The 27,620-nt window shown below is 41.0% G+C and overlaps 2 protein-coding genes across 50 annotated transcripts in view; one reads left to right on the top strand and one right to left on the bottom strand.

The window, feature by feature from the left end:
- SPCS1 (signal peptidase complex subunit 1) overlaps nt 1–27,620 on the bottom strand; it is a 181,588-nt gene that overhangs the window by 42,246 nt on the left and 111,722 nt on the right. The window contains exon 1 of one of the 3 annotated variants that reach the window (XM_050778479.1): nt 17,312–17,315. The exons of 1 other annotated variant lie outside the window; for it this stretch is intronic. The gene's annotated coding sequence lies outside the window, so the exon portion shown is untranslated. Of the gene's footprint in view, nt 1–15,388; nt 15,393–17,311; nt 17,316–27,620 lie in introns of those variants that run through there. One more of the 3 variants, XM_050778481.1, reaches the window with a different exon arrangement.
- The window catches only part of PBRM1 (polybromo 1), a 150,226-nt gene that overhangs the window by 20,978 nt on the left and 101,628 nt on the right, over nt 1–27,620 (top strand). For 36 of the 47 annotated variants that reach the window (XM_050778458.1, XM_050778445.1, XM_050778428.1 and 33 more), the window contains 7 exons: nt 3,428–3,571; nt 7,395–7,511; nt 13,005–13,073; nt 16,699–16,797; nt 20,294–20,379; nt 21,760–21,855; nt 23,056–23,147. In XM_050778458.1, the coding sequence (XP_050634415.1) occupies nt 3,428–3,571; nt 7,395–7,511; nt 13,005–13,073; nt 16,699–16,797; nt 20,294–20,379; nt 21,760–21,855; nt 23,056–23,147 (703 nt within the window). The remainder of the gene's footprint in view (nt 1–3,427; nt 3,572–7,394; nt 7,512–13,004; nt 13,074–16,698; nt 16,798–20,293; nt 20,380–21,759; nt 21,856–23,055; nt 23,148–27,620) is intronic. The other 11 variants (XM_050778460.1, XM_050778453.1, XM_050778436.1 and 8 more) reach the window with 1 other exon arrangement.

The raw sequence follows: 27,620 nt of genomic DNA, 5'->3' as shown, positions 1-27,620 counted from the left end.
CAGTTTCTGTATTTTGCACTTCAATGCATTTTGTTATTTTTTTCCTCTATGCCTTCTTTTGATTTCATTTTTTTCAAAACTTTTTTCCTCTTATTACCTCTAAAATTTGGAAATTGTAACACCTATGGATAATCTTTTAGTTCTTATCTAAGAAGTTTTAGTATGCATAATTAACTTATCAAAGCCAGAAGCTAATCAGGATCTTAATCCTCCAAACAATACAAAGACTTTAGAATAATTCAACTCTGGTCACTCTTTTCCTTATTTATAATGCTGGTGCTGTGTACTTTAGTTCTTTTGTGGCAATTTTTGAATCTCGTAGAAAGTGGTCCCCAAGGTTTTTGGAACCAGGGACCAGTTTTGTGGAAGACAATTTTTCCATGGACAGCAGTGGATATGAGGGGTGGGGGGCAAGGTCAGGATGAAACTCTTCCTTCTCATATCATCAGGCATTAGATTCTTATAAGGAGCTCACAACCTAGATCTCTTGCATGCTCAGTTCACAATAGGGTTCACACTCCTATGAGAATCTAATGCCACTGCTGATGTGATAGGAAGAGCTCAGGCCATAATGCTCTCTTGCCTGCTGCTCACTTCCTGCTGCGTGGCCCAGTTCCAAACAGGCCATGGACTGGTAGCTGTTTGTGGCCTGGGGGTTGGGGACCCCTGCCATAAAATACTATTCAGCCAGGCATGATGGCTCATGCCTATAATCCCAGCGCTTTGGGAGGTTGAGGCAGAAGAGTGCTTAAAGCCAAGAGTTTGAAATCAGCCTAGGCAGTGTACTAAGACCCCATCTCTACCAAAAAAAAAAAAAAAATCGTTTTAATTGGCTGAGCATGGTGGCGTGCACCAGTAGTCCCAGCTACTTGAGGGGCTGAGGTGGAAGGATCATTTAAGCCCAAGAGTTCAAGGCCGCAGTGTGCTATGACCTTGCGACTGTACTCCAGCCTGGGCAACAGTGAGCTCCTGTCTTTAAAAACATTAATAATAATAATAATAATATTGATTTGTAGAGTCAGTACCATTCATTATTGCGACTTTCTTTATTCTTCATTCCTTTTTGCTATTGAGAAGTCATCCGTCAGTATGATTGTAGTTCCTTTAAAGGTTATCTGTCTTTTCTTTTCTAGCTGTCTTTAGTATCTTTTTCTCTTTTGTATTTTATAGTTTCATTGTGATATATTTTTTGTATTTTCATTAGAGACAAGTTTCACTGTGTTAGCCAGGATGGTCTCAATCTCCTGACCTCATGATCTGCCTGCCTCGGCCTCCCAAAGTGCTGGGATTACAGGCGTGAGCCACCACGCCCGTCCACCATGCCCAACTTTTAAACATTTTTAACACACCTGTTTTTTATTCTATGGCAGATTATTCTGATAATCTAATATTTGAATTCCAGTATCTAATACATATATTTGTTTAGTTTCACTGTCATTTTTGCTAGCTTTCTCTTGTGATTCTTTGATTCTTTGTGCCTCATGATTTTTTACTATGAGCTCATATTTCTTGGAACTTTAGAGATCACTGGAGCATTAAATTGATGTTGGTTTCATCCAGAAATGATTTGTTGCTTGTCCAGGATGACTGCCCTGTCTTTGTTAAGGCTAACTTATGATGAAGAGTTCTCAGAGATTCATTTCACGCCTCTCCTCTCCTCTCAGTGCCATGGTTTGAGATAGGCGTGAGTTTAGATAGGTAGAGGTTGAGATGGGCAGTCCTCCTTGCTCCCTGGCAGTGCAGAAACTGATTTGAGTTCCCACTAACAGTGTAGCCATGGCCTTTGGATTCCCAGCTTCTGGTAGACCTTGACCTTTGTCTTCCCTCCTTGCTGCCCAGAGAAGCCTTGGAAATCAAAGCTTGTTTTATCACAAATGAATGCCCATAAAGTGAACATTTGACTTCAGTGTTCTGGGTTTTCATCTGGGTTCTTGCTTTTACTCCTTTAATTTTATGAACATCCTTACTTCCTATTGGCATCCCATGTATGCATTTTTAAAGTTTTATTTTTTAAAGTTTGCATCCAATGTTGTTTTAACTAGAAGGTTTCAGTCAAGACTTTATTATACCCGCTATACTTCATGAACAGACATTTTGAAACAAGGTATTAAGGAATTTCAGGCCGGGCGCGGTGGCTCACGCCTGTAATCCCAGCACTTTGGGAGGCCGAGGCGGGCGGATCACAAGGTCAGGAGATCGAGACCACGGTGAAACCCCGTCTCTACTAAAAATACAAAAAATTAGCCGGGCGCGGTTGTGGGCGCCTGTGGTCCCAGCTACTCGGGAGGCTGAGGCAGGAGAATGGCGTGAACCCGGGAGGCGGAGCTTGCAGTGAGCCGAGATCGCGCCACTGCACTCCAGCCTGGGCAACAGAGCGAGACTCCGTCTCAAAAAAAAAAAAAAAGGAATTTCAAACTAGAAATATTAATAACAGCAGTCAATAGCGTCTATCCTTTAAATCAAATCTTATCCTTTAAGTTGTCTTTCTTAGTGTATCAGTAATAATTAGTTTTTTTGGGTTTTTTTTTTTTTTTGAGACGGAGTCTTGCTCTGTCACCCAGGCTGGAGTGCAGTGGCGCAGTCTTGGCTCACTGCAAGCTCCGCCTCCCAGGTTCACGCCATTCTCCTGCCTCAGCCTCCCATGTAGCTGGGACTACAGGCGCCCGCCACTGCACCCGGCTAATTTTTTGTGTTTTTAGTAGAGACGGGGTTTCACCATGTTAGCCAGGATGGTCTCGATCTCTTGACCTCGTGATCCTCCCGTCTCGGCCTCCCAAAGTGCTGGGATTACAGGTGTGAGCCACTGCGTCCGGCCAGTTTTTTGGGTTTTTTGGTTTGTTTGTTTTTTTTTTTTTTTTTGAGACAGAGTCTTGCTCTGTCGCCAGGCTGAAATGCAGTGGCACGATCTCGGCTCACTGCAACCTCTGCCTCTCTGGTTCAAGTGATTCTCTTGCCTCAGCCTCCCAAGTAGCTGGGACTATAGGCACGCACCTCCATGCCCAGCTAATTTTTGTGTGTTTAGTAGAGACGGGGTTTCACCATATTGGCCAGGATGGTCTCGATCTCTTGACCTCATGATCCACCTGCCTTGGCCTACCAAAGTGCTGAGATTACAGGCGTGAGCCACCGTACCCGGGCATAATTAGTTTTAATTTAGCAAATCATTTGTCTTCTGCCTCAAGTCTTTCTGTAATGAGATAAGACATAAATAATTTGATTTCAGAATGTCTTTAAAACATACATGTAATTTTTTGGAAGTGGGATTAAGACCCATGTATGTTTTAATCATGAGGATGTTAAAATTTGTAATAGAATTTTCAAAATTGTGTCAAAATACTGGTCTTTGCTGAAGCAGGCACTTTAAAAATAGCAACTAATCTCCAATACATTACTAAAGTGATTTTTTTTTCTTTTTGCTAACGTACAGCCAGATTCTCCTGAATATAAAGCTGCTTGCAAACTCTGGGATTTGTACCTTCGAACAAGAAATGAGTTTGTTCAGAAAGGAGAAGCAGATGATGAAGATGATGATGAAGATGGGCAAGACAATCAGGGCACAGTGACTGAAGGAGTAAGTGTGCAGCTGGAAATTGTGATGGATGGGCTCTTGGAAGGCAGAGAGGGCCCTGCTTGTGATTCCCTCTGGGATGTTGTGGGCAACTAGAATTCCTGTGCAATTGTATTGGTAACTGGGAGAATAAAAGGACATTCAGCCAGAGAGCCCCACTCCATTTTTAAGGGATCCTAGGATATTCTGGACAATGTGTACCGTGTGTGGTGATTTTCATGAATTGTACTTATATTAATGCATATTTCCTGCTCAGTTCTAAAGAGAATCTTGATATTATCAAGGATTAGTCCAGTGTTGTTACATTGAGACATCATGTAAGGGAAGGCAGTGTTGTGATTAGAAGTTGGAATGTAATCATCTTAGTGAGGAATATTTCTGTAGGTTAGAGTGGTTACTGTTCCTAGAACATACTAGGTGTGTTTCTACCGCTGGAATTTTGCAGTTGTTCTTCTGCGTAGAAGATGTTTCCTTTGGCTTTTCCCGTGACTGTCTCTTTTTTATTATTCTAACACCATCTAAAGTGGTATCTACTGAGACAGGACTTTCCTGACCACCCTATCTAAATTGTTTGCTTTGCCTTCCTCCTTTTCAGCTCCTACCCCACCCTGTCATCACAGGGTTGTCTTCAGTTTTTATAATGTCACTATATGTGAAATAGCAGACTAGTTTACTTGTTTTTCTCTCTTCCCCCAAGCAGAATGTTTGCTCCTGAGCAGGTATCTTCTTGTTCATTTATTCCTTATATCTACACTATACCTGGCATGTAGGTGCTGATAAATATTTACTAAATAAATACACATGCTTCATGGCCAGGCACAGTGGCTCGCACCTGTAATCCCAGCACTTTGGGAGGCCAAGGGGGGAGGATCACTTGAGGTTAGGAGTTCAAGAACAGCCTGGCCAACATGGTAAAACCCCATCTTTACCAAAAATACAAAAATTAGCTAGGCATGGTGGCAAATGCCTATAATCCCAGCTGCTCAGGAGGCTGAGGCACGATAATTGCTTGAACCTGGGAGGTGGAGGGTGCAGTGAGCCGAGATGGCGCCACTGTACTCCAGACTGGGCGACAGAGTGAGACTCCATCTCAAAAAAAAAAAATGAAAAAAGAAAATAAAAAGACATGTTTGAAAAGAGAAAAAAAGAATAGTAGAGGGAATCAGAACTCTTCTACAGCTAAATTGTAAGAAGCACAATGCGGAATATTCCCCTTTCTTCTGTAACTTATCTACATAGACCTTTTGCTGGAACACAGAGAAGCAGTGATGGGTGAATTTCTCAAAAGTGTAATTACTTATTAGAGTCTCAAAATACAGTTCCTAGTCAGGTGCTGTGGCTCACCCCTGTAATCCCAGCACTTTTGGAGGCCGAGGCAGACAGATCACCTGAGGTCAGGAGTTTGAGACCAGCCTGGTTTCAAACATGGTGAAACCCCATTTCTACTAAAAATACAAAAATTAGCTGGGCATGGTGGTGGGCACCTTTAGTCCCAGCTACTTGGGAGGCTGAGGCAAGAGAATCACTTGAACCTGGGAGGCAGAGGTTGCAGTGAGCTGAGATCATGTCGCCATACTCCAACCTGGGTGGTAGAATGAGACTCTGTCTCAAAAAAAAAATATATGTATATATATATATGTGTATATATATACACACATACACATACATATAGTTCCTGTATATTATATATATTTTATATGTGTAAAATTTTATATTTTATATATGATATATAAATATATAGTTCCTCAGCACCTTGTCAATTTAAGTAATTAAGTGATTGGAACTAGATAGAAGGCTAAAATTAGGAATTTCCTGGAATTTTACTCTCTCATATAAATGCAGGAGAAGCAACCCATGCTTTCTTCAGTAGAACACTGCTTGCAGAGGCCCCACCCTTAGTGTAGAGCTTCAGGGCTCTAGTCAAAAAATTAAAATGCCTACATTTAGGACTTGCCCATATTTCTTTCTGTAGTGCATAATTGATGAGAAATTGGGAGGATCTTGTATGTTCCCATTTATACCTCCCAAGCCTCTTTCAAATTTTGTTTTTTTGAGACGGTGTCTTGCTCTTTGGCCCAGGCTGGAGTGCAATGGCACAATCACAGCTCACTGCAACCTCCATCTCTTGGGTTCAAACGATTCTTCTGCCTCAGCTTCCCAAGTAGCTGTGAATGCAGATGCCTGCCACCATACCAGCTAGTTTTTGTATTTTTAGTATAGATGAGGTTTCACCATGTTGGCCAGACTGGTCTCTAACTGCTGACCTCTGGTGATCCTCCCACTTCAGCTTCCCAAAGTGCTTGGGATTATAGGCGTGAGCCACCATGCCAGACCCCAAGCCTTTTTATAGCTCTATGATTCTCATGGAGGGAGAAGACATTTTCAGGTTTCTAATGTTTAAATCAAGGATGATTTTCTTGGGACTGGCGCGGTGGCTCACTCCTGCAATCCCAACACTTTGGGAAGCTGAGACTGGAGGATCACTTGAGCCCAAGTGTTTGAGACCAGCCTGGGCAACATAGTGAGATGCCCATGTCTACAAAAAGTAAAAAAAAACTAGCCAAGCATGGTGGTACACATCTGTGGTCACAGCTACTTGAAAAGCTGATGTGGGAGGATTGCCTGAGCCCTGGAGTTTGAGGCTGCAATGAGCCATGGTCACGCCACTTCACTCCAACCTGGGCAACAGAGTGGTGAGGAAAAAAGTGCTGAACCTTAAAATTGAGACTATACTAAATAAAAAGAGCTTCTGTTGTATTGAGATAGAATACCTTTACTTTTATGATTTAAACAAAGAAAAACCATTACTCTTTATTTTATATGTACAAAGAATGATTCGGACTAGAAGCATCATTTAATCCTTGACGGAGACATTCCATTGCTTATTCTAGAAACTTGCTTCAGACTTGGACCCTCCCTGGTCAAGTATTCTTTGGGGCATATACTTCCTATGTTGAAACAGTGACTAAGCTAGGTATAAACCAGTCAGTCTAAAGAGCAGAAATGGTGTACATTGATTTACTTAATCGCTATTTAGTTTTGAGTTAATTTGAATTCAGTTGTTAGACCTGGTAGAGCACCCCATGGTGAAAAGTATGTAGTCCCAACTTTATGTAAGTAGTCATTGTCCTGTAAGAATATGAAGACTTCAATAGATGTGAACAGCAGATATAGAAATGACCAACTATTATGGGACATGTTTTCTCCTGCTCAGTTGCTCATTTCACATTTGTAGCACTTAAACTTTGCCATTACAATGTTTACTGTAGAAAAAGGTTCAATAAAAGGACCTACTACAAGGGATTTCATTGCAAAAATAGCATAAGGAGCCTCATTAGGTTCATATAGGTTATTCTAGGGATACAGTGCCTGTGTCCAGCATCAGAACATCATGGGGTATTCTTGAAATTTGGAGTTAAAATAAGTACTGGTTAGGAGTTGCTTTTTTGGCCAAGTACAGTGGCACATGCCTGTAATGCCAGCACTTTGAGAGGCCGAGGTGGACAGACACGAGGTCAGGAGTTTGAGACCAGCCTGGCCAACATGGTGAAACCCCATCTCTACTAAAAATATAAAACTTAGCTGGGCCTGGTGGCGCACGCCTAAAATCCCAGCTACTTGGGAGGCTGAGGCAGGAGAATTGCTTAAACCCAGGAGGTGGAGGTTGCAGTGAGCTGAGATTGTGCCACCGTACTCCAGCCTCTCCATCTCAAAAAAAAAAAGAAGAAGTTGCTTGTATGAATTAGCTTTACAATTTTAGAAGCTATGTAATATTCAGCATTTTATTATTTTTCTTACAAAGTACTCTTTTTCTCCACATTACCAGTCTTCTCCAACTTACTTGAAGGAGATCCTGGAACAGCTTCTTGAAGCCATAGTTGTAGCTACAAATCCATCAGGACGTCTCATTAGCGAACTTTTTCAGAAACTGCCTTCTAAAGTGGTAAGTGATGCAATTAAAAACAGGTAAATGTCAGTGTTGTTTTTAGTACTTCAAGAATTTTATTAATTACTGATAAATAAAGTAAGTTTAAAAGGAAGGTGTTGGGCTGGGCGTGGTGGCTCATGCCTGTAATCTCAGCACTTTGGGAGGCCGAGGCAGGTGGATCACCTGAGGTTGGGAGTTCGAGACCAGCCTGACCAACATGGAGAAATCCCATCTCTACTAAAAATACAAAAAATTAGCCAGGCCTGGTGGCACATGCCTGTAATCCCAGCTACTCAGGAAGCTGAGGTAAGAGAATCACTTGAACCCTGGAGGCAGAGGTTGTAGTGGGTGAGCCAAGATTGTGCCATTGCACTCCAGCCTGGGCAACAAGGGTAAAACCTCATCTCAAATTTAAAAAAAAAAAAAAAAAAATGGAGGATGTTGGACCAGGCGCAGTGGCTCACGCCTGTAGTCCCAGCACTTTGGGAGGCCAACTAAGACAGGGAGATCACCTGAGGTCAGGAGTTTGAGACAAGCCTGGCCAACATGGTGAAAACCCATCTCTAGTAAAAGTATAAAAATTACCCTGGCGTGGTGGTGCGTGCCTGTAATCCCACGTACTCGGGAGGCTGAGGCAGGAGAATTGCTTGAACCTGGGAGGTGGAAGTTACAGTGAGCTGACATCACGCCATTGCACTCCAGCCTGGGTGACAGAGCAAGATTCCGTCTCAAAAAATAAATAAAAGGAAGATGTTGGAGGCAGCCAAGAGATCCTCCTCACAGCAGCACAAAACATACACAGTCTATCATTTTACATGATCAGAAGGTTGTGATTTTTATTTTTTTTTATTTTTATGTTTTTTGTTTTTCGATTGGTAATTCTTTTTGCTTGTTTCTTACTATGGTAAAGGATATGTATCATAAAATTTATCGTTTTAGCCATTTTTAAGTGTACAGTTCTGTGGCATTAAGTACATTCACATTTTTATGCAACCATCACCATCATCTGGAACTTTTTAGTCTTACAAAACCAAAACTCCATACCCATTAAACACCAAGTCCACTCCCCTCTTCTCCCAGTTTCTGGCAACCACCATTCTGCTTTCTGTCTATGAATTTGACTATTCTAGGTATATCATAGAAGAAGAATCATACAATATTTGTCCTGTGACTGGCTTGTTTCAATTAGCATATGTTCAGGATTCATCTATATTATAGCCTGAATCAGAATTTCATTCCTTTTTAAAACTGAATGGCATTTTGTTATTTATATATAATATCTTTTGTTTATAAGTTTTTTGGGGTGTTTGGTTTTGTTTAGAGATAGAGTCTTGCTGTGTTGCCTAGGCTGACCTCAAACTCCTGGGCTCAAGCGATCCTCCCACCTCAGCCTCCCATGTAGCTGGGTATACGGGCTTGTGCCACTATGCCTTACTACATTTTGTTTACTCATTCATCTGTCAGTGGACATTGGGTTGTTTCCAAGATTGGTAATTCTTCATTGATAAAATAAGCACCTTAACTTAGCCTTATTTATTATTTATTTTTTTTGAGACGGAGTCTCGCTCTGTCATCCAGACTGGAGTGCAGTGGCATATCTTGGCTCACTGCAACCTCCGCCTCCCGAGTTCAAGCAATTGTCCTGCCTCAGCGTCTCGAGTAGCTGGGATTACAGGCATGCACCACCACACCCGGCTAATTTTTGTATTTTTTAGTAGAGACGGGGTTTCACCATGTTGGCCAGGCTGATCTTGAACTCCTGACCTCAAGTGATGCACCTGCCTCAGCCTCCCAGAGTGCTGGGATTACAGACATGAGCTACTACACCCAGCCTAAACGTTGCATTTGTAAGAGTGGAAACTTTCTCATTGTGTAGGAGACAGGGTAAGAGGAAGATAAATGAGTTCTTCCTCCTTTTAGTTCTCTTTGATCTCCTGGTGATGCTGAAAAAAGAAAAAATGAATTAGGTACTCTTCTACCTGAAAAAGGAAGAGGTTTTCTAAACAAGTGAGACCTTTAAAAAGTATCAGACTTCCTTATGCCTTTACATCCAAAAGATAGGTAACATACAGATTTGACTCACATTAGCCTATGAAACCGCAAACATTTTCACGGCCTTAGCATTCTTATATTTCTAGGTAAGGGTATACTTCCAGAAGTACTCTACGGTAGTACTTAGCCCTATTGTGATCATTTACTTTTCTGTCTACCTCCTTTTCTCCCTGAATTTCTTGAGGACAGTGACTGTGCTGTATTTACCTTTGTGTTCCTGTCTATAACTGGAACCCGATCCGAAGGATTGGATGACTTCAGATTACTTTGTACCCCATGCTGGGTGGTCATAGGTATGCAAGATGCTTGTTGACTGATGAGTAGCATGCAACTTTCCTCATCAGTCATTATTAAGTCTAGTTATTTAAAGGTGTGTCTTGATTAGCTGTAGAATAGTTACAACATTAGAAATAAAGCATCTGACCACTGCTGTCCTAGGTGTGAATCTTACTAGAAAGATATAATTATTAATATTGGTCATATGACTTAAAATTTTAAGAAAAGGAGTAAACAGTGTGATGATTCTTTGAAGAATTAAACATGGAATTACCATATGATCCAGCAGTTCCACTTTGGATACATACTCCAAAGAAAGTGAAAGCAGGGTATTGAAGAGATATTTGTATACCCATATTCATAGCAGCATTCACAATAACTAAAAATGGAAGCAACTCAGGTGTCCATCAGTGAATGAATGGATAAACAATATGTGACATATACATATAGTGGCATATTATTCGGCATTAAAAAGGAAGGAAATTCTGGAACATCCTACATGGATGAACCCTAAAGACATTTTGTGAAGCAAAATGAGCCAGTCACAAAAGGACAAATACTGTATGATTTCTTATATGAGGTACCTAGAATACTCAAAATCTTAGAGACATAAAGTTAGAATGGTGGTTGCCAGGGGCTGGAGAGAATGGGGAGTTTAATGTGTACAGAGTTTCCATTTTGCGAGATTAAAAAGTTCTGGAGGTGGATGTCGGTGATAGTTGCACAGCAGTGTGAGTGTACCTAATGCCACAGAACTGTACACTTAAAATTGGCTCAAATGGTAACTTTTATGTTACTACGTGAATTTTATTTTATTTTTATTTATAAAAAAATTATAAAAGAAGTGCAGGATAGGTGCAGTGACCCACACCTGTAATCCCAGCACTTTGAGAGGCCAATGTAGCTGAGACTGTGTCTCTACAAAAAAATTTTTTTTAATTAGTTGGACATGGTGGTGTGCACCTGTGGTCACAGCTGTTTGAGGGTTCTGAGTTGGGAGGATCACTTGAGCCTAGGAGTTCAAGGCTGCAGTGAGCTGTGATCATGCCACTTCATTCCAACCTAGGCAACAGAAAGAGACCCTGTCTCTTTTTCTCTCTCTCGCTCTCTGTCACTCTCATTCACCCACACACACATACACGCAAAATAGAAGAGAAGTACTGTCTTCGCTCAAGATTTATTCTTACCCTGCAGGAGATAATCAGTGATGGTCAAATCAACAACAGTGATTTGGGGCAATGAAACATCAATGATTAGTTCCCCCCATTCCCCCTTCAAGGTCATCTTGAAGGAGCTGGTTGGGAAAAGCAGATTTCTATTGGTCCCTCAGGGTGTGGCAGTTTGAAAGACAACAAGAATTGAGACCTAAAGAGGCAGGGCAGTTTTCACCTTTCATCAGTAAGTCCATCCCAAGCAGGCTGGCTGTGTGGGAGAGGTAGATTGGGAATTTGTGGGATTGGATGACTTCGAGTTACTTTGTACTCCGTGCTGGGTGGCCTTGCCATAATTTGTCCTCTGAACTTTGTCTCAGAAGTAGAACTGGTGAAGAGAAGGGGCAGCAATGGAGATTGATCCAAGTAAAGGAAGGAGTAGGGTTAAGAAAGTAGTGGTAAGCTTAGGGGACAGATGAGATAAAGCAACACAGAGATCATCTATCTATTCAGCCCAGTAATTGAGTGAAGGCTGTGACTTTCTGATTTGTTGTTGTTTGGGCTTCGGTAGGGTTTGAACAGGTAGGAAGAGCTGGGAGAACACAATCTGACTTCCCCTGAACCTCTCCCATCTGATAAGACCAACTTTTGATATTTGGGCAACTGCAGTTATTTCCTCCAAGTAAGAAAATCTGTAGGAAAGGCTGAGGACAGTAAGTGAATCTAGGTTGTGAAAGCTTCAAGGACATTCCTCAACATGTTCAACTTCTTGGGATGAGCTAGTATTTGATAAATCAGAAGTTGCTAATAATTTAGCTTCATTTCTTTTTTTTGTTTGTTTTTTCAAGACCGTCTTGCTCCGTCACCCAGGCTGGAATGTAGTGGCTCGATCTCAGCTGACTGCAACCTCTGCCTCCCAGGTTCAAGCAATTCTCCTGCCTCAGCCTCCCGAGTAGCTGGGATTACAGGCGCCCACCACCACACCCAACTAATTTTTGTATTTTTAGTAGAGACGGGGTTTCATCATATTGGCCAGGCTGGTCTTGAACTCCTGACCTCGTGATCCACCCGTCTCAGCCTCCCAAAGCGCTGGGATTACAGGCGTGAGCCACTGTGCCTGACCAGAATTTTGCTTCTTTTTTTTTTTTTTTTTTTTTTTTTTTTGAGACAGTTGCTCACATTGCTCAGGCTGCAGTGCAGTGGCACAATCTCAGCTCACTGCAACCTCCACCTCCCAGGTTCAAGTGATTGTCCTGCCTCAGCCTCCCAAGTATCTGGGATTACATACATGCACCAACACACCAGGCTAATTTTGTGTTTTTGGTAGAGACGGGGTTTCTCCATGTTGGCCAGGCTAGTCTCAAACTCCTGACCCCAGGTGAACCACCCACCTCGGCCTCCCAAAAATGCTGGAATTACAGGTGTGAGCCAGCACGCCCTGCCTAGATTTTTTTTTTTTTTTTTTTTGAGATGAATTCTCGCCCTTGTCCCCTAGGCTGGAGTACAATGGCACGCTCTGAGCTCACTGCAACCTCCATCTCCCAGGTTCAAGTGATTTTCTTGCCTCAGCCTCCTGAGTAGCTGGGATTACAGGTGCTTGTCACCATGCCCGGCTAATTTTTGTATTTTTAGTAGAGATGGGGTTTCACCATGTTGGCCAGGCTGGTCTCAATCTCTGACCTCAGGTGATCTGCCCGCCCCAGCCTCCCAAAGTGCTGGAATTACAGGCGTGAACCACCACACCCAGCCCCAGCCTAGAATTTTTTAAAACATTAAATTGTATGCTAGTTGCATAATAATAACACTCAAATGCCAAGTTCTAACTCCTATGCCATGCTGTTGGATAGATCATGAAGCTTCTTAAAATTAAATTATTTATGGTTCTGATGTAATAAACGTGCTGTACAGCGGTGTCTTTAGCCTCAAATCTCACAAAGCTACTTAACTGGTTGTTTGAACAACAGATTGTCAGTGTACTTCCTTCTCTTCTCATTAGCTTATTGAGCATGCCTGGCTTTTTGTCTTCCAGCAATATCCAGATTATTATGCAATAATTAAGGAGCCTATAGATCTCAAGACCATTGCCCAGAGGATACAGGTATGAAGATGACCATACATAAATGTTTGTGGTTTAGAGCGGATTGGCCTATGATCTTTCCTAGGAGCTTTTAGAAAACAGAGAAGCTAGTTGTCTCTGTAAGGGGTTATTAGCAAATCATGTAAATAAATTAAAATAGTGTTACTGATTGTAGCTTTGGATTGCATCTTAGGACAAAAGTTAAAACGTGTTGGTTACTGATATTTCTGATTATAAAAGATACATTTATGATAAAAGCTTTCATTTTTAATGTTTTAATTTTTTATTTTTGTGGGTGCATAGCAGGTGTATATATTTATGGGGTGCATGAAATTTTGCTACTGCCATACAGTGCATAATAATCACATCAGGGTAGATGGGGTAACCTGTTGTTTATTTTTATCTGCTTCCAAATAGCTTTAGGATACATTAGAATAAAAGCTACCCATAACGGATGTTAGAGTGTAAGGTCAGTGGAATTAGATATGACTTTTTTCTCTTTGGCCCTCTCTACCCTCCCCCTTCACTGTATCCCTAGCAGTAAATAGTGGCAACTAAGCACTCAGCATAGACTTGCTATGTACCTAGCACTGTTTTAAGTGCTTTATGTGTATTAGCTAATTAATTCTTTTTTTCTTTTTTTTTGAGACGGAGTCTCGCTCTGTCGCCCGGGCTGGAGTGCGGTGGCCGGATCTCAGCTCACTGCAAGCTCCGCCTCCCGGGTTTACGCCATTCTCCTGGCTCAGCCTCCCGAATAGCTGGGACTACAGGCGCCCGCCACCTCGCCCGGCTAGTTTTTTTTGTATTTTTTTTAGTAGAGACGGGGTTTCACCGTGTTAGCCAGGATGGTCTCGATCTCCTGACCTCGTGATCCGCCTGCCTCGGCCTCCCAGAGTGCTGGGATTACAGGCTTAAGCCACCGCACCCGGCCAGCTAATTAATTCTTAAAACCCCACAGGGTAGTACTGTTATTATTCCTATTTTACAAGTTAGAAAACCGAAGCACAGAAATGTTAAGTAATTTGCCCAAATCACTGCCTAGTAAGGAGAACTAGGATTTGAATCCAGACAGTCTAGCTGTAGTCTGTGTTCTCAACCTTTACACTTACTGTTTCTTCACAGAGTAGGTGGTTAATAAATATTAATTGTGTGACTGAGTGACTAGGATTTAAAATTTGATTATTAGAAGTAAGGGAAAGTATAGGGAAAAAGAGCTAAATTGTACCAGAAATTGAGTATTTAGAGTAGAACTGATATGGGTCTTTTTCTAGCTCTGCTACTTAACCAGCTATGTCACTTTGGTTAGGTGATTTGCCTGCTTCCTCTGCTGTATGTTGCGTGTAGTGTCACTGCTTTGCAGAGTCATAGAGGTTAATGATAATATAGATAAAACATCTCACATAGAACCTACAGCATGAGGTCCTTATAAATGTGAGTCACTGATCTTCCCAGGATAAGGAGAGTTTGCTGCTCCCAGGAGGTAAGGCAAAAAGGAAAACAGTGTGTTACATAGTGTCATTGGGAAATGAGACTGATAGACACTGTGGTTTGCCAGGAAGGAGAAACTTCTTTGACTTTAAATTCTAAGAGAGTAGTAAAGAGTAACAGTATATAATTACTGGTACCACAGATAAATTTTCACAGAATGATAAAATACAGATTGCCTGATGTATCATCTGTTTTTTTAAGAGTTTTTTTTTCGTTTGAGACAGAGTGTTGCCCTGTCACCCAGGTTGGAGCACAGTGGCACGATCTCAGTTCAGTGCAACCTCCACCTGCTGGACTCAAGTCATTCTCCTGCCTCAACCTCCCAAGTATCTGGGATTATAGGCGCCTGCCATCAAACCTGGCTGATTTTTGTATTTTTAATAGAGATAGGATTTCACCATGTTGGCCAGGCTGATCTCGAACTCCTGACCCTAAGTGATCCACCCACCTTGGCCTCCCAAAGTGCTGAGATTATAGGTGTGAGCCACCATGCCAGGCCTCATTGGGTTTTTAGATCAGCCCAATAACTGCTCCTGAGAATGACTCAAGTCTCTTAAATCCGTGGAATTTCTAACATCTGTGTAGGATTATGTTTTCATAATCCTGGAAATCGAATCAGATCTTTAATCATCTCTATCTCAGCCCCAGTCTTCTCTTTTTGACTTCTTGCCTTATCTTGTCCTTTCTTCTTTCCAGAAGTCTCAGAGTCACCTTTTGCCATCACCCGATTCAAGGTCCTTGTCCTCTTATGTCCAAATTACTGGAATAATCTATTTTGCCTCTCTGATGAAAGGCTTTCTAGTCCTTTCTATATCTTGCCTCCTGACCTTGGCTTTCTTCCTGCCAGTCCCCTGCTCAGAGACTGAATTCACTTGTTTTCCAATGCCTGCTAAAGCATGTCACAGCTCCTTGTAGCAGTTGAACAAAACCGACTCTGACTAACTTAAGTGGAAAAAGAATTTTTGAAAAGCATATTGGATAGCTCAGAATTGTTGAGAAGAAAGGTTGAGGAACTAGCCTTTGGATACTAGGCAGAACTTAGGAACATCATGGCACAGCCGAGATCATGCACAGCCTCTTTGTGGTGCCATTGCTGTTACCACTGTCATTTGCTACTGTGGTCCCTGGATACTTGCTGCTCTATTGCTAGACTGTCCTCTACAGGAGTCAGGAATGAATTCCTGCCATTCCTGCAGGAGTCAGGAATGAATTCCTGGCCATTCCATTAGTCCCTCTAGACCTAAGCATGAATTAGCTGACCTGTGGTTATTTCCCCTTGCCCTGGCTGCCAGGCTGCTGGCAAAGTGACCATCTGCCCACTTTCATCCTCATTGTGGGAGGTAGAGCCCTCCCTACACCTATGCTGATTCCCTCCGTATAAGAAGGATGTATAGTTGTTGGTAGTCCCACATGGCAAATAGTTATACTCCTTTGCCTGGCTCTCTGGATTCTGCCTCTTTTGTTTTTACCCTACCTGTGCTTATGGTTCTACCCTTCTGCACCTTCCTTTCACTCAGTTTGGTTTCCTTACTCTGTCTAGACCATGTCTTTTTCATTTCTGTGTACTTATCATTAGGCAGGTGTGCCTGTTACCTAAAAGTGTGTCCCTCTTTCATTTCCTTTGTAAATTTAGGCAACTGTATGAGTATTCCTGGGTTGTTTTGGATTGAGTGAGCCTTCAGACCTGACAACTCTAGCACACAGTAGGTACTCAGAAAATGTTAGCCTCTGTGCTGGACTGATTTCATATTTTACCCCAAGTGGTTCATGTAACTAGAGGGAGTTTTGCTTCACACTATTAAATCCACTTTAAAGAATTAGTATTCATGAAACACTCAGAACTGTGTTTGGCACATAGTAAGCACTATGTGTTTGCAAAATAAAACTTTTACCTTATTTGACTTTTTAAAAATTGTAATTTATTTTTATGAGAATAATGCAGCTCTGGTTTTGCTACCTATCTCAAAAACTTACTTATAAATGCATACAGTAATAATTTATAAAAAAGAAAATGACTTTACGTATTGTTCATATGTGTACTTTCCAATAAAGTCTTGGAATATGGTGACAATTTAGAAATATGTGGGGTTCTTTTTTTCAAGGTTGTACTGATTAACTCTCATTAAAAGGAACTGCTATATTTTGTTGTTTATTGTAGAATGGAAGCTACAAAAGTATTCATGCAATGGCCAAAGATATAGATCTCCTCGCAAAAAATGCCAAAACTTACAATGAGCCTGGCTCTCAAGTATTCAAGGTTAGTTTTGTTGTTGTTGTTGCTGTTTTCCTTGGTAATAGTAGCTAGTTTAAGGTCAATAATTTTTATATAACAACTTTATTGAGATATAATTCACATACCATGGACTTTACCCTTTGAAAGTATTTAATTTAGGCTGGGCGCAGTAGCTCACGCCTGTAATCCCAGCACTTTGGGAGGCCTAGGTAGGTGGATCACGAGGTCAGGTGTTCCAAAACAGCCTGGCCAACATAGTGAAACCCCATCTTTACTAAAAATACAAAAATTAGCCGGGCATGGTGGCGGGCTCCTGTAATCCCAGCTAATCAGGAGGCTGAGGTAGGAGAATCGGTTGAATCCTGGAGGCAGAGGTTGCAGTGAGCTGAGATTACGCCACTGCACTCCAGCCCAGGCGACGGAGCGAGACTCCGTCTCAAAAAAAAAAAAAAAAAAAAGTATTTACTTTAATAGTTTTTATTATATTCATGGAGTTGGGCAGCCATCACCCCAGTCAATTAACAGTCGCCCTTTATGTCCCCCCAGTTTCTCCAGCCCTAAGCAACCTCAAATCTATTTTCAATTTCTGTGTTTGCCTATTGCCATTTCACACAAATGGAATCATAAAATATGTGATAGGGATTTTTTGCGACTAGATTCCTTCAGTTAGCGTAATGTTTTCAGGGTTTATCCATTTTGTAGCATGTGTCAGTACTGTGTTCTTTTTATTGCTGAATCATATTCTACTGTGGGGATATACTGTATTTCATTTACCCATTCATCAGTTGATAGATATTTGGATAGTTTCTACTTATTGGCTATTATAAATAATGCTGTTGTGAATGTTCACATATAAATTTTTATGTGGATGTATAAATACTACATATATATACATATATATATATATATATATTTTTTTTTTTTTTTTTCTTTTGGATACATACCTAGGAATGGAATTGTGGGATCATGTGTGGTAACTGTCTATTTAGCTTTCTGAAGAACCGCCAAACTGTTTTCCAAAGTATACCATTTTACATTCCCACCAGCGATATCCAGGTGTTGCCATTTCTCCACATCCTCACCAACACTTGTTTTCCATTTTTTGTTCTTATTATAGATATCCTAGGGAGTGTGCAGTGGTATGGCATTGTGGTTTTGACTTACATCTCCCTAATGATTAATGATGTTGAATATCTTTTTATTTTATTCTTTATTTTGATTTTTAGGTCATTCATATGTCTTTAAAGAAATGTCTGTTCAGATCATTTGCCGATTTTTTAATTGTGTTACCTGTCTTTTTGTTGTTGAGTTGTAAGAGTTCTTTATATGGTCTGGATATTATACCCTTAACATGTAAATGGTTTGCAAATATTTTCTCCCATTCTCTTGTCTTTTCACTTTTGTGATTGTGTCTGTTGACACACAGAAGTTCTTCATTTTGAATTTCACTTTATCTATTTTTTTCTTTGGTTGCTGATGCTTAAGTGTCATATCAAATAAACCATTGCCTAATCCAAAATCACAAAGATTTACACCTATGTTTTCTTGTAAGAATTTTATAGTTTAGCTCTTAATATACTTAGATCTTTGATCCAGTTTGAACTAATTTTTGTATATGTGAGGTACATGTAAGGTAGGAGTCCAAATTCATTCTTTGATATGACATATTATCCCAGCACCATATACTGAAAAGATTATTCTTTCCCCATTGAATTGTCTTGGCAACTTTGTTAGAAATCAGTTGATCATAGGTGTATGGGTTTATTTCTAGATTCTTTGTTCTTTTCCACTCACCTAAATTTCTGTCCTTATGGCAGACCTGGTTAGTTTTGAATCCATTTTTTAGTTAAATATTGACTTATTCCCTGCATTTAAACTTCATAAATATAAAAAGCAATCTGTGTAGTGCAGTACACAGTGTGAAATGACTGTTTCATTGCTTTGCAAATTCCATCTCAGAAGTTTTATGGTTCTGTAATGAATAATTGCTTGTAGAAATTTATTAATCATGTATAATGGGGAATTTGCCAAAGGAGACTCAAAATCTTTTGGTAATAAAATCATTTAAATTTTCTGAATGCTGACTCAAATACTCAAAATTGCTGTTGGTAGTTAATGTTAACTTTTATTTTTCATCTTTTAAGAAATTCTGAGAGAAAATAAGGAAAGAACTATGAAGTCCTTGTATTCCTAGTTCCTAATAGGACATTTTAATAGTATACAGTACTAATTGTTGTTATAGTTAAGAATTTTACTTTAGGTCTAATTATTTTTTCTAACTTGAGTTTTAAAGAGAAGGGAAACTTAAGCAAGTACATTCATTCTAAACTTGTGTATATAATCTTTAATCTTAGAAGTGCATCTTTATTTTGACTTTTAGGTCAGCGTACACAAGTAGAGTTCCTTGTCCGTAGTCCCTCACTTTATCTGCGGTTTTGCTTTACTATGGTTCTGAGGTCAGAAAATATTAAATGGAAAATTCCAGAAATAAGCACTTCATAAGTTTAAATTGCACACCATTCTGAGTATTGTGATGAAATTCATGCCATCCATCTCTGTCCTATCCAGTCACACCTGGGACATGAATCATTCCTTTGTTCAGCCTGTCCACACTGTGTACGCCACCTACCGTTAGTCACTAAGTAGCCATCTCAGTTATCAGATTGACTGTTGTGGTATCACAGTGCTTATGTTCAAATAACCTTATTGTACTTAATAATGGCCCCAAAGCACAGGAGTTGTGATGCTGGCAATTCAAGAAGTTTTAAAGTGCGCCCTTTAAATGAAAAGGTGAAAGTTCTTGACTTAAGAAAGGAAAAAAAAAAAAGGTATGCTGAGATTGCTAAGATCTACAGTAAGAACAAATCTCCCAGCTGGGCACTATGGTTTAGGCCTGTAATCCCAGCACTTTGAGAGGCCAAGGCAGGAGGATCACTTGAGGCTAGGGGTTTGAGACCAGCCTGGTCTACATAGCAAGACTCTGCCTCCACCAAAAAAAAAAAAAGAAGAAAAAAAGATGAATCTGCTGTTCATGAAACTGTAAAGAAGGAAAAAAAAAAGAAGTTTCTGCTAGTTTTATTGTTGCACCTCAGACTGCAAAAAGTTACAGCCACAGTGCATGAAAAGTGCTTAGTTAATATGGAAAAGGAATTAAATTTATGGATGGAAGACTTTGGTACTGTCCAAGGTTTCAGGCATCCACTGGGGGTCTTTGAATGTATCCTCCATGGACGATGGGGCATTACTGTATTATACCATTAGATCTTTGTCTAAATATTACTTGACTAATCAGGAAAGAACTAGGAGGCATTTTAACTTATACTTAATTAGTGACAACTTTATGAAGATAGATATTTTGGAAGCTTGTAGAAAGGTTGGAGGATGCAGCTTTGTGAGTATTGAATGGAAGTCTGCTCCAAGTGGAAAGAGTGCCATAGAAGGTGCCTAGTGCATGAGTTGAGGGCATTAAGCTGTCCTTTTATCTGTTCCTTTTTTAAACCAAGTAATTTTATCTTGACAGGATGCAAATTCAATTAAAAAAATATTTTATATGAAAAAGGCTGAAATTGAACATCATGAAATGGCTAAGTCAAGTCTTCGAATGAGGTAGGTTTAAGAAAATGTCTAGGCTGGGCGTGGTGGCTCATGCCTGTAATCCCAGCACTTTGGGAGACTGAGGTGGGCGGATCACGAGGTCAAGAGATAAAGACCATCCTGGCCAACATGGTGAAACCCCATCTCTACTAAAAATATAAAGATTAGCCAGGCATGGTGGCATATGCCTGTAGTCCCAGCTACTTGGGAGGCTGAGGCAGGAGAATTGCTTAAACCCGGGAAGTGGGGGTTACAGTGAGCTGAGACCGCACCACTGCACTCCAGCCTGGCGACAGAGCAAGACTCTGTCTCAAAAAAAAAAAAAGAAAAGAAAATGTCTAAAACCCTTATGCTTTTATATTTGCTGAATTTTCTAGGTAGTGAAATCAATAAACATAAATACTGTATGTGTTGAATTTAAAGATGATACTTACAGTTAATATTACGATTCTAAAGATAGTAGTAACTCTTAGCCCCTTTGCTGCTGAAGGGCTTCATTTAAAAAGAAACATTTTTAAAAACGTTACATCACTATATACTTTGTACAAATATTATTAATTTGTACAAACATGAATATATATACACATATAATATGGTATACATTAATATTACACAGAATAGATAATAGTATAGCATTTATATATAATATTAATTGTATATATTCATATTTTCGGTAAGGCTATTTAGCCAGGTATCAGGAGATCCAGTCTCATCCTGGCTTTTCCTTGTACTAGGACTGTGACTTTTTTTTTTTTTTTTTTTTGAGACAGAGTCTCACTCTGTTGCCCAAGGTGGAGTGCAGTGGCACAATCTCGGCCTGCTGCAACCTCCACCTCCCGGGTTCAAGCAATTCTTCTGCCTTAGCCTCCCGAGTAGCTGGGACTACAAGACACACGCCACCGTGCTTGGCTAATCTTTTTGTATTTTTAGTAGCGACGGGGTTTCACTATGTTGGCCAGGCTGGTCTTGAACTCCCAACCTCGTGATCCATCCACCTCGGTCTCGCGAAGTGCTGGGATTACAGGTGTGAGCTACCGCACCCAGCCAGGACTGTGATCTTGAACTAGTCTTAGTTCTAGGATTGCATTTCCCCCCACCTGAAATGGGAAGGTTGGGTGACGACTTTCAAAGCTTTCCTCTGGCCTTGACATTGTTTCAGTACTGGTCCTCTGGTCACTGCAGTGACCAAAAGCTCCCCTAAGACCAGCCATGGTCTGTTCTTCCCTGCAGAGTCCCCAGGGCCTGAAGCAGAATCTGCTGCATAGTAGAAGTTCAGAAGTATTTTAGCATTTCTATTTAGAAGAGAAGAAAATGGTTGTGTGTGTGTTTGTTTACCCAGCACTCTAATTTCAGCTACCAAGTTTCTAAGCTTTTTATCTTATCTCTGGATAGGACTCCATCCAATTTGGCTGCAGCCAGACTGACAGGTCCTTCACACAGTAAAGGCAGCCTTGGTGAAGAGAGAAATCCCACTAGCAAGTATTACCGGTGAGAAAAAGAGTGTTTAGTCTGAGAGTTGACCTGTGCTTTTAAAGATAGGCATACTAGTATTTGCCCAGTGGCTATCTTGAAGGAATATTTTTGGGTATAGTTTGGTTGTTACGAAAATCTGTTGTCAAATGGTTTATTTAAAAGGTTGAGTTACTAGGGTGGGCGCGGTGGCCCTGTAATCCCAGCACTTTGGGTGGCTGAGGCGTGTGGATCACTTGAGGTCAGGTGTTCGAGACCAGTCTGGCCAACATGGTGAAACTCCATCTCTACTAAAAACTACACAAATTAGCTGGGTGTGGTGGCGGGTGCCTGTAATCCCAGCTACTTGGGAGGCTGAGGCAGGAGAATCATTTGCTCGGGAGGTGGAGTTTGCAGTGAGCCGAGATGCCACAGCACTCCAGCCAGGGCAACAGAGGAAAACTCCATATCAAAAAAAAAAAAAAAAAATTGAATTACTAAAGTAGGCCTTACGCCACCTCTCAGACGATGCTTAAGCATTGTTGCTCAGGCAGTGTTTAATGTTAGCTACCAATAAAATGTGAGGTTAAATACTAATAGGTTTTTTAAATTCATAATATAATTTGGGTTTTTTTTTTTTTTGGTTTGTTTGTTTGGTTTTTGGGATTTTTTTTGAGACGAAGTTTTGCTCTCGTTGCCCAGGCTGGAGTGCAGTGGCACAATCTCTGCAACCTCTGCCTCCCAGATTCAAGTGATTCTCCTGCCTCAGCCTCCTGAATAGCTGGGATTATAGGAGCCTACTACCTCACCTGGCTAATTTTTTGTATTTTTAGTAGAGACGGGGTTTCACCATGTTGGCCAGGCTGGTCTCAAACTCCTGACCTCAGGTGATCCACCCGCCTCAGCCTCCCAAAGTGCTGGGATTACAGGCGTGAGCAACCATGCCCAACCTCATAATAGAATTTGTATTGTAAAATATGAACGTCTTAGAATTATCAGCAACTGTGACTGAGTCCTTATTTTCCACTCCCTCTTTTCTAAGAGGAAAAAATAGTTTTCTTGGCTGAGATTGATTTTGAGAACCATTAAGTACAGAGATAAACTAAGGAGGCAATTGAATAGAAATTATTTTTCTTTTATTTTAACACTTTGTTAACAGTTCCTGTTCCCTGTTAAGTAACCTAATTATTATAACATCCTTCCTTGTCTTCTAATTGCTTTTTTTTTTTTTTTTTGTAGCAATAAAAGAGCAGTACAAGGAGGTCGTTTATCAGCAATTACAATGGCACTTCAGTATGGCTCAGAAAGTGAAGAAGATGCTGCTTTAGCTGGTAGGCATTAGGTTTGACTAGTGAAATGCCGCCTTAGTGGATCCTTCTGGCTCAATGAAATTGCAGTGATTTTGTTCTGGCCTAGAGTTTGCTGGTTTGAGATTTTGTTGTATTTGATTGTACTCTGGTTGTCAGACTTACCAAAAGGTTAATGCTTTGTCTTGTCTTAAAATTTGTATTTGGGTAAATAATACTTTTGCAAAAATAATTGATAACTTTTAGCAGATCCCGGTTTAAAACCTGTAATGATAAATAGTGAGTACTAGTAAAAGCATCAGAAAATCTCAGAAATCCACATTCATCTTAGATTTTCAGGCTTTAGCTTATATTTTCAGTATGCTCTAATTTCTTCTCAGCTTGTCTTTCTCTTAAGTTTGGTATATTATTTTCCCCTTTACTATAGATGTTTTATGTGTAAAGATAAAATTTGTTTCATTAACTTATTCTGGTATATCCTTTTCTTTTTTTTGAGACGGAGTCTCACTCTGTTGCCCAGGCTGGAGTGCAGTGGCATGACCTTAGCTCACTGCAATGTCCGCCTCCCGGGTTCAAGCAGTTCTTCTGCCTCAGCCTCCTGAGTAGCCGGGGCTAGAGACATGTGCCACCACGCCTGGCTAATTTTTGTGTTTTAAATAGAGACTGGGTTTTACTATATTGGCTAAGCTGGTCTTGAACTCCTGCCCTTGTGATCCGCCTGCCTTGGCCTCCCAACGTGCTGGGATTACACCACGCCTGGCCTCAATTTTATTATTGAATGTTACACAACAGACTTCTACAGTTGTATCTTGTTTTTAACTAAATCTCCTATAGAAATTTCATAATCACTATAGACTATTATGTATAATTTTACTTTTTTGAAGCATTGATCTACAGAATTAAGTATTTCTTTATTTAAATTGTGCCTGGTCTTATCAGAAATTGAAAAAATATTATCTTGTTGTTAGCATTCTTTTTTGCTGATTATAAAAGTGACACACGACCGGGAACAGTGGCTCACACTTGTGATCTCAGCACTTTGGGAGGCTGAGGTGGGTGGATCACTTGAGGTCAGGAGTTCAAGACCAGCCTGGCCAACATGGTGAAACCCTGTCTCTACTAAAAATACAAAAATTGGCTGGGCATGGTGGTGCGCCCCTGTAGTCTCAGCTACTCTGAAGGCTTAAGAGATTTACTTGAACCGAGGAAATGGAGGCTGCAGTGAACTGAGGAAGTGGAGGCTGCAATGAGCCGAGATCACACCACTGTACTCCAGCCTGGGCAACAGAGGCACTCTGTTTACAATACAACTCTGTCTCGGGAAAAAAAAAAAAGGTTATATGGCTGGTTACAAGAGACACGTCAAATATAAAAACATAAGAAAGTTGAATCTAGAAGGATGGATAAGGCCAGGTGTGGTGGCTCACACCCATAATCCCAGCACTTTGGGAGGCCTAGGTAGGAGGATTGCTTGAGCCCGGAAGTTCAAGAACAACCTGGGCAACATGGCAAAACGCTGTCTCTACAAAAAATACAAAATTTATTCAGGCGTGTTGGTGCATGCCTGTAGTTCCAGCTACTTGGGAAGCTGAGATGGGAGGATCCTGAGCCCAGGGAGGTCGAGGCTGAAGTGATCACACCACTCCACTCCAGCCTGGGCAACAGAGTGAGACCCTGTCTCAGAAAATAAATCAATAAAAAATAAAAATAATAAAATTGGGCTTTTGTCTTGAAAAAAAGAAAAGGGTGGCTGAAAGATACACCAGGTAAATAATAACCAGAGTAGCTACACTGACTTTTGATAAGATGGACTTTCAAATAGAGATCATTACACAGATAAAAAGGATTACCTAATGATGATAGAAGGTTAATTTCGTCAGCAAATTAAATTGTAGAAGAGCTCAAAATATGTAAAACAAGCAGATGAAACTTTACAGAGAAATTTAAAACACTTCCCTTAGTCTGGGAGCCCTCTTCTCTCAAGAGCTTAACAGAAAATCAATGAAGATAAAGATTTGAACACACTTCTTCATGTAAGTATTTGTTTCCTATTGCTGCTGACACTGTGCCACAAACTTAGTGGCTTAAAACAACGCAGGCTGGTGCACTGGCTCACGCCTGTTATGCCAGCACTTTTAGAGGCTGAGGCAGGAGCGTCAGTTGAGTCCAGAAGTTTGAGACCAGCCTGCTCAACATAGAAACACCCTGCCTCTACAAAAAAAATTTTTTTTTTTTGAGACGGAGTCTTGCTCTGTCGCCTAGGCTGGAGTGCAGTGGCCAGATCTCACCTCACTGCAAGCTCTGCCTCCTAGGTTTACACCATTCTCCTGCCTCAGCCTCCTGAGTAGCTGGGACTACAGGCGCCCGCCACCTCGCCTGGCTAGTTTTTTGTATTTTTTAGTAGAGACAGGGTTTCACCATGTTAGCCAGGATGGTCTCGATCTCCTGACCTCGTGATCTGCCCATCTCGGCCTCCCAAAGTGCTGGGATTACAGGCTTGAGCCACCGCGCCTGGCCAAAAAAAATTTCTTTTTTTTTTAAGACAGGGTCTCCCTCTGTCACCCAGCCTGGAGCAGTGATGTGATCTTGGCTCCCTGCAACCTCTACCTCTGGGCTCAAGCAATCCTCTCACCTCGGCCTCGCTAGTAGCTGGGACCACAGGTACTTGCCTCCACACCTGGCTAATTCTACCAGAAAAATTTAAAAATTAGCCATGTGTAGCTACTCCAGAGGCTGAGATGAGAGGATCACTTGAGCCTGGGAGGTTGAGGTGGCTGCATTGAGTCGTGATCCCACCACTGCACTCCAGCTGTGTCTCCAAAAAAACGAAAAGAAAGGAAACCTATAACAGGAAAGATCAATAAAGTCAAAAGTTATTCTGTTAAAAGCCTTAATGAAATAAACAAGTCTGAGGTGAGATTATCAAGAAGGCATAAATAAACAATATTGGCGGGGAGGAGAGCATACAGAGTTTTAAAAAAGACTGTGTGAATAAGGCTGGGCTTGATGGCTCACACCTGTAATTCCAGCACTTTTGGAGCCTGAGGTGGGGGGATCATTTGAGATTGGTTGGGAGTTTCAAGACCAGCCTGGCCAACATGGAGAAACTTTCCCCGTCTCTATTACAAATGCAAAATTAGCTGGGCGTGGTGGCACATGCCTGTAATCCTAGCTACTTGGGAGGCTGAGGCAGGAGAATCACCTGAACCCAGGAGGTGGAAGTTGCTGTCAGCCGAGATTGTGTCATTGCACTCCATCCTGGGCAACAAGAGCAAAACTTTGTCCCCCCTCAAAAAAAAAAAAAAAAAAAAAGGTAAAAGGTGTGAATACAGTTATGAAGATATATTTAAAAATTTAGATGAACAGATTTCTAGAAAATAAGTGCCTAAAACGGATTCAAGGATAAAAAGGCTGACTCACACCTATAATGCCAACATTTTGGAAGGCAGAGGCAGGAGGGTCACTTGAGTCCAGGAGTTCAAGACCAGCCTGGGCAACATAGTGAGACCTCACCTCTACAAAAAGAAAAAGAAAAATTAGCTGGGTGTGGTGTGGTGCATGTCTGTAGTCTTACCTACTTGGTAGGCTAAGGCAGGAGGATTGCCTGAACCCACGAGTTCAAGTTTGCCATAAGCTATGATTATGCCACTACACTCTAGCCTTGGCAACAGAGCGAGACTTTGTCTCTTAAAGAGAGAATATGAGGTCAGGAATTTGAGACCAGCCTGACCAATATGGTGAAACCCCGTCTCTACTCAAAACAGAAAAATTAGCCAGACGTGGTGGTGCACGCCTGTAATCCCAGCTACTCGGGAGGCTAAGGCAGGAGAATTGCTTGAACCCAGGAGGTGGAGGTTGCGGTGAGATGAGATCATGCCATTGCACCCCAGCCTTGGTGACAGAGCGAGACTTCGTCTCAGAAAAAAAAAAAAAAAAGAATAAAATACAATCTTCCCAGTAGAAAACACCAGGCCAAACATTTAAGGAATAGAATTTTAAATAAACTCATGCAGAGAATAGAAAAAGAGCTCCGCAGTTCATTCTGTGACTCTAACATAACCTGTGAATCTAATATAACCTAGATATCAAAGCCGAACAAAATATAAGCACATTGTCTAGCAGTGTGTATAAAAGATAGTATATAATGACATAGTTGGGTTTAGGATTAGAAAATATTAAAAAAGTAATATTTACCACAGTAACAAATTATAAGAGTAAAATCATGATTTGCTCAGCAGATGCATTGATAACTGTTTCAGTTCCCATTCAAGATAAAAATTATTTGCTAACTAGTAAGAGAGGGGGATATTGACAGAATATCTCCTTTTTTTTTCTCTTGAGACAGAGTTTCGCTGTTGTTGCCCAGGCTGGAGTGCAATGGCGTGATCTCTGCTCACTGCAGCCTCCGCCTCCCGGGTTCAAGTGATTCTCCTGCCTCAGCCTCCGAGTAGCTGGGATTATAGGTGCCTGTCACCACACCTGGCTAATTTTTTTTTT

The sequence above is a fragment of the Macaca thibetana genome, chromosome 2 (genome assembly GCF_024542745.1).
Source record: "Macaca thibetana thibetana isolate TM-01 chromosome 2, ASM2454274v1, whole genome shotgun sequence".
In the NCBI taxonomy this organism is placed as follows: domain Eukaryota; kingdom Metazoa; phylum Chordata; class Mammalia; order Primates; family Cercopithecidae; genus Macaca; species Macaca thibetana.
Note: the sequence above shows the minus strand (reverse complement) of the source record. Positions and strands in the feature narration are given on the sequence as shown.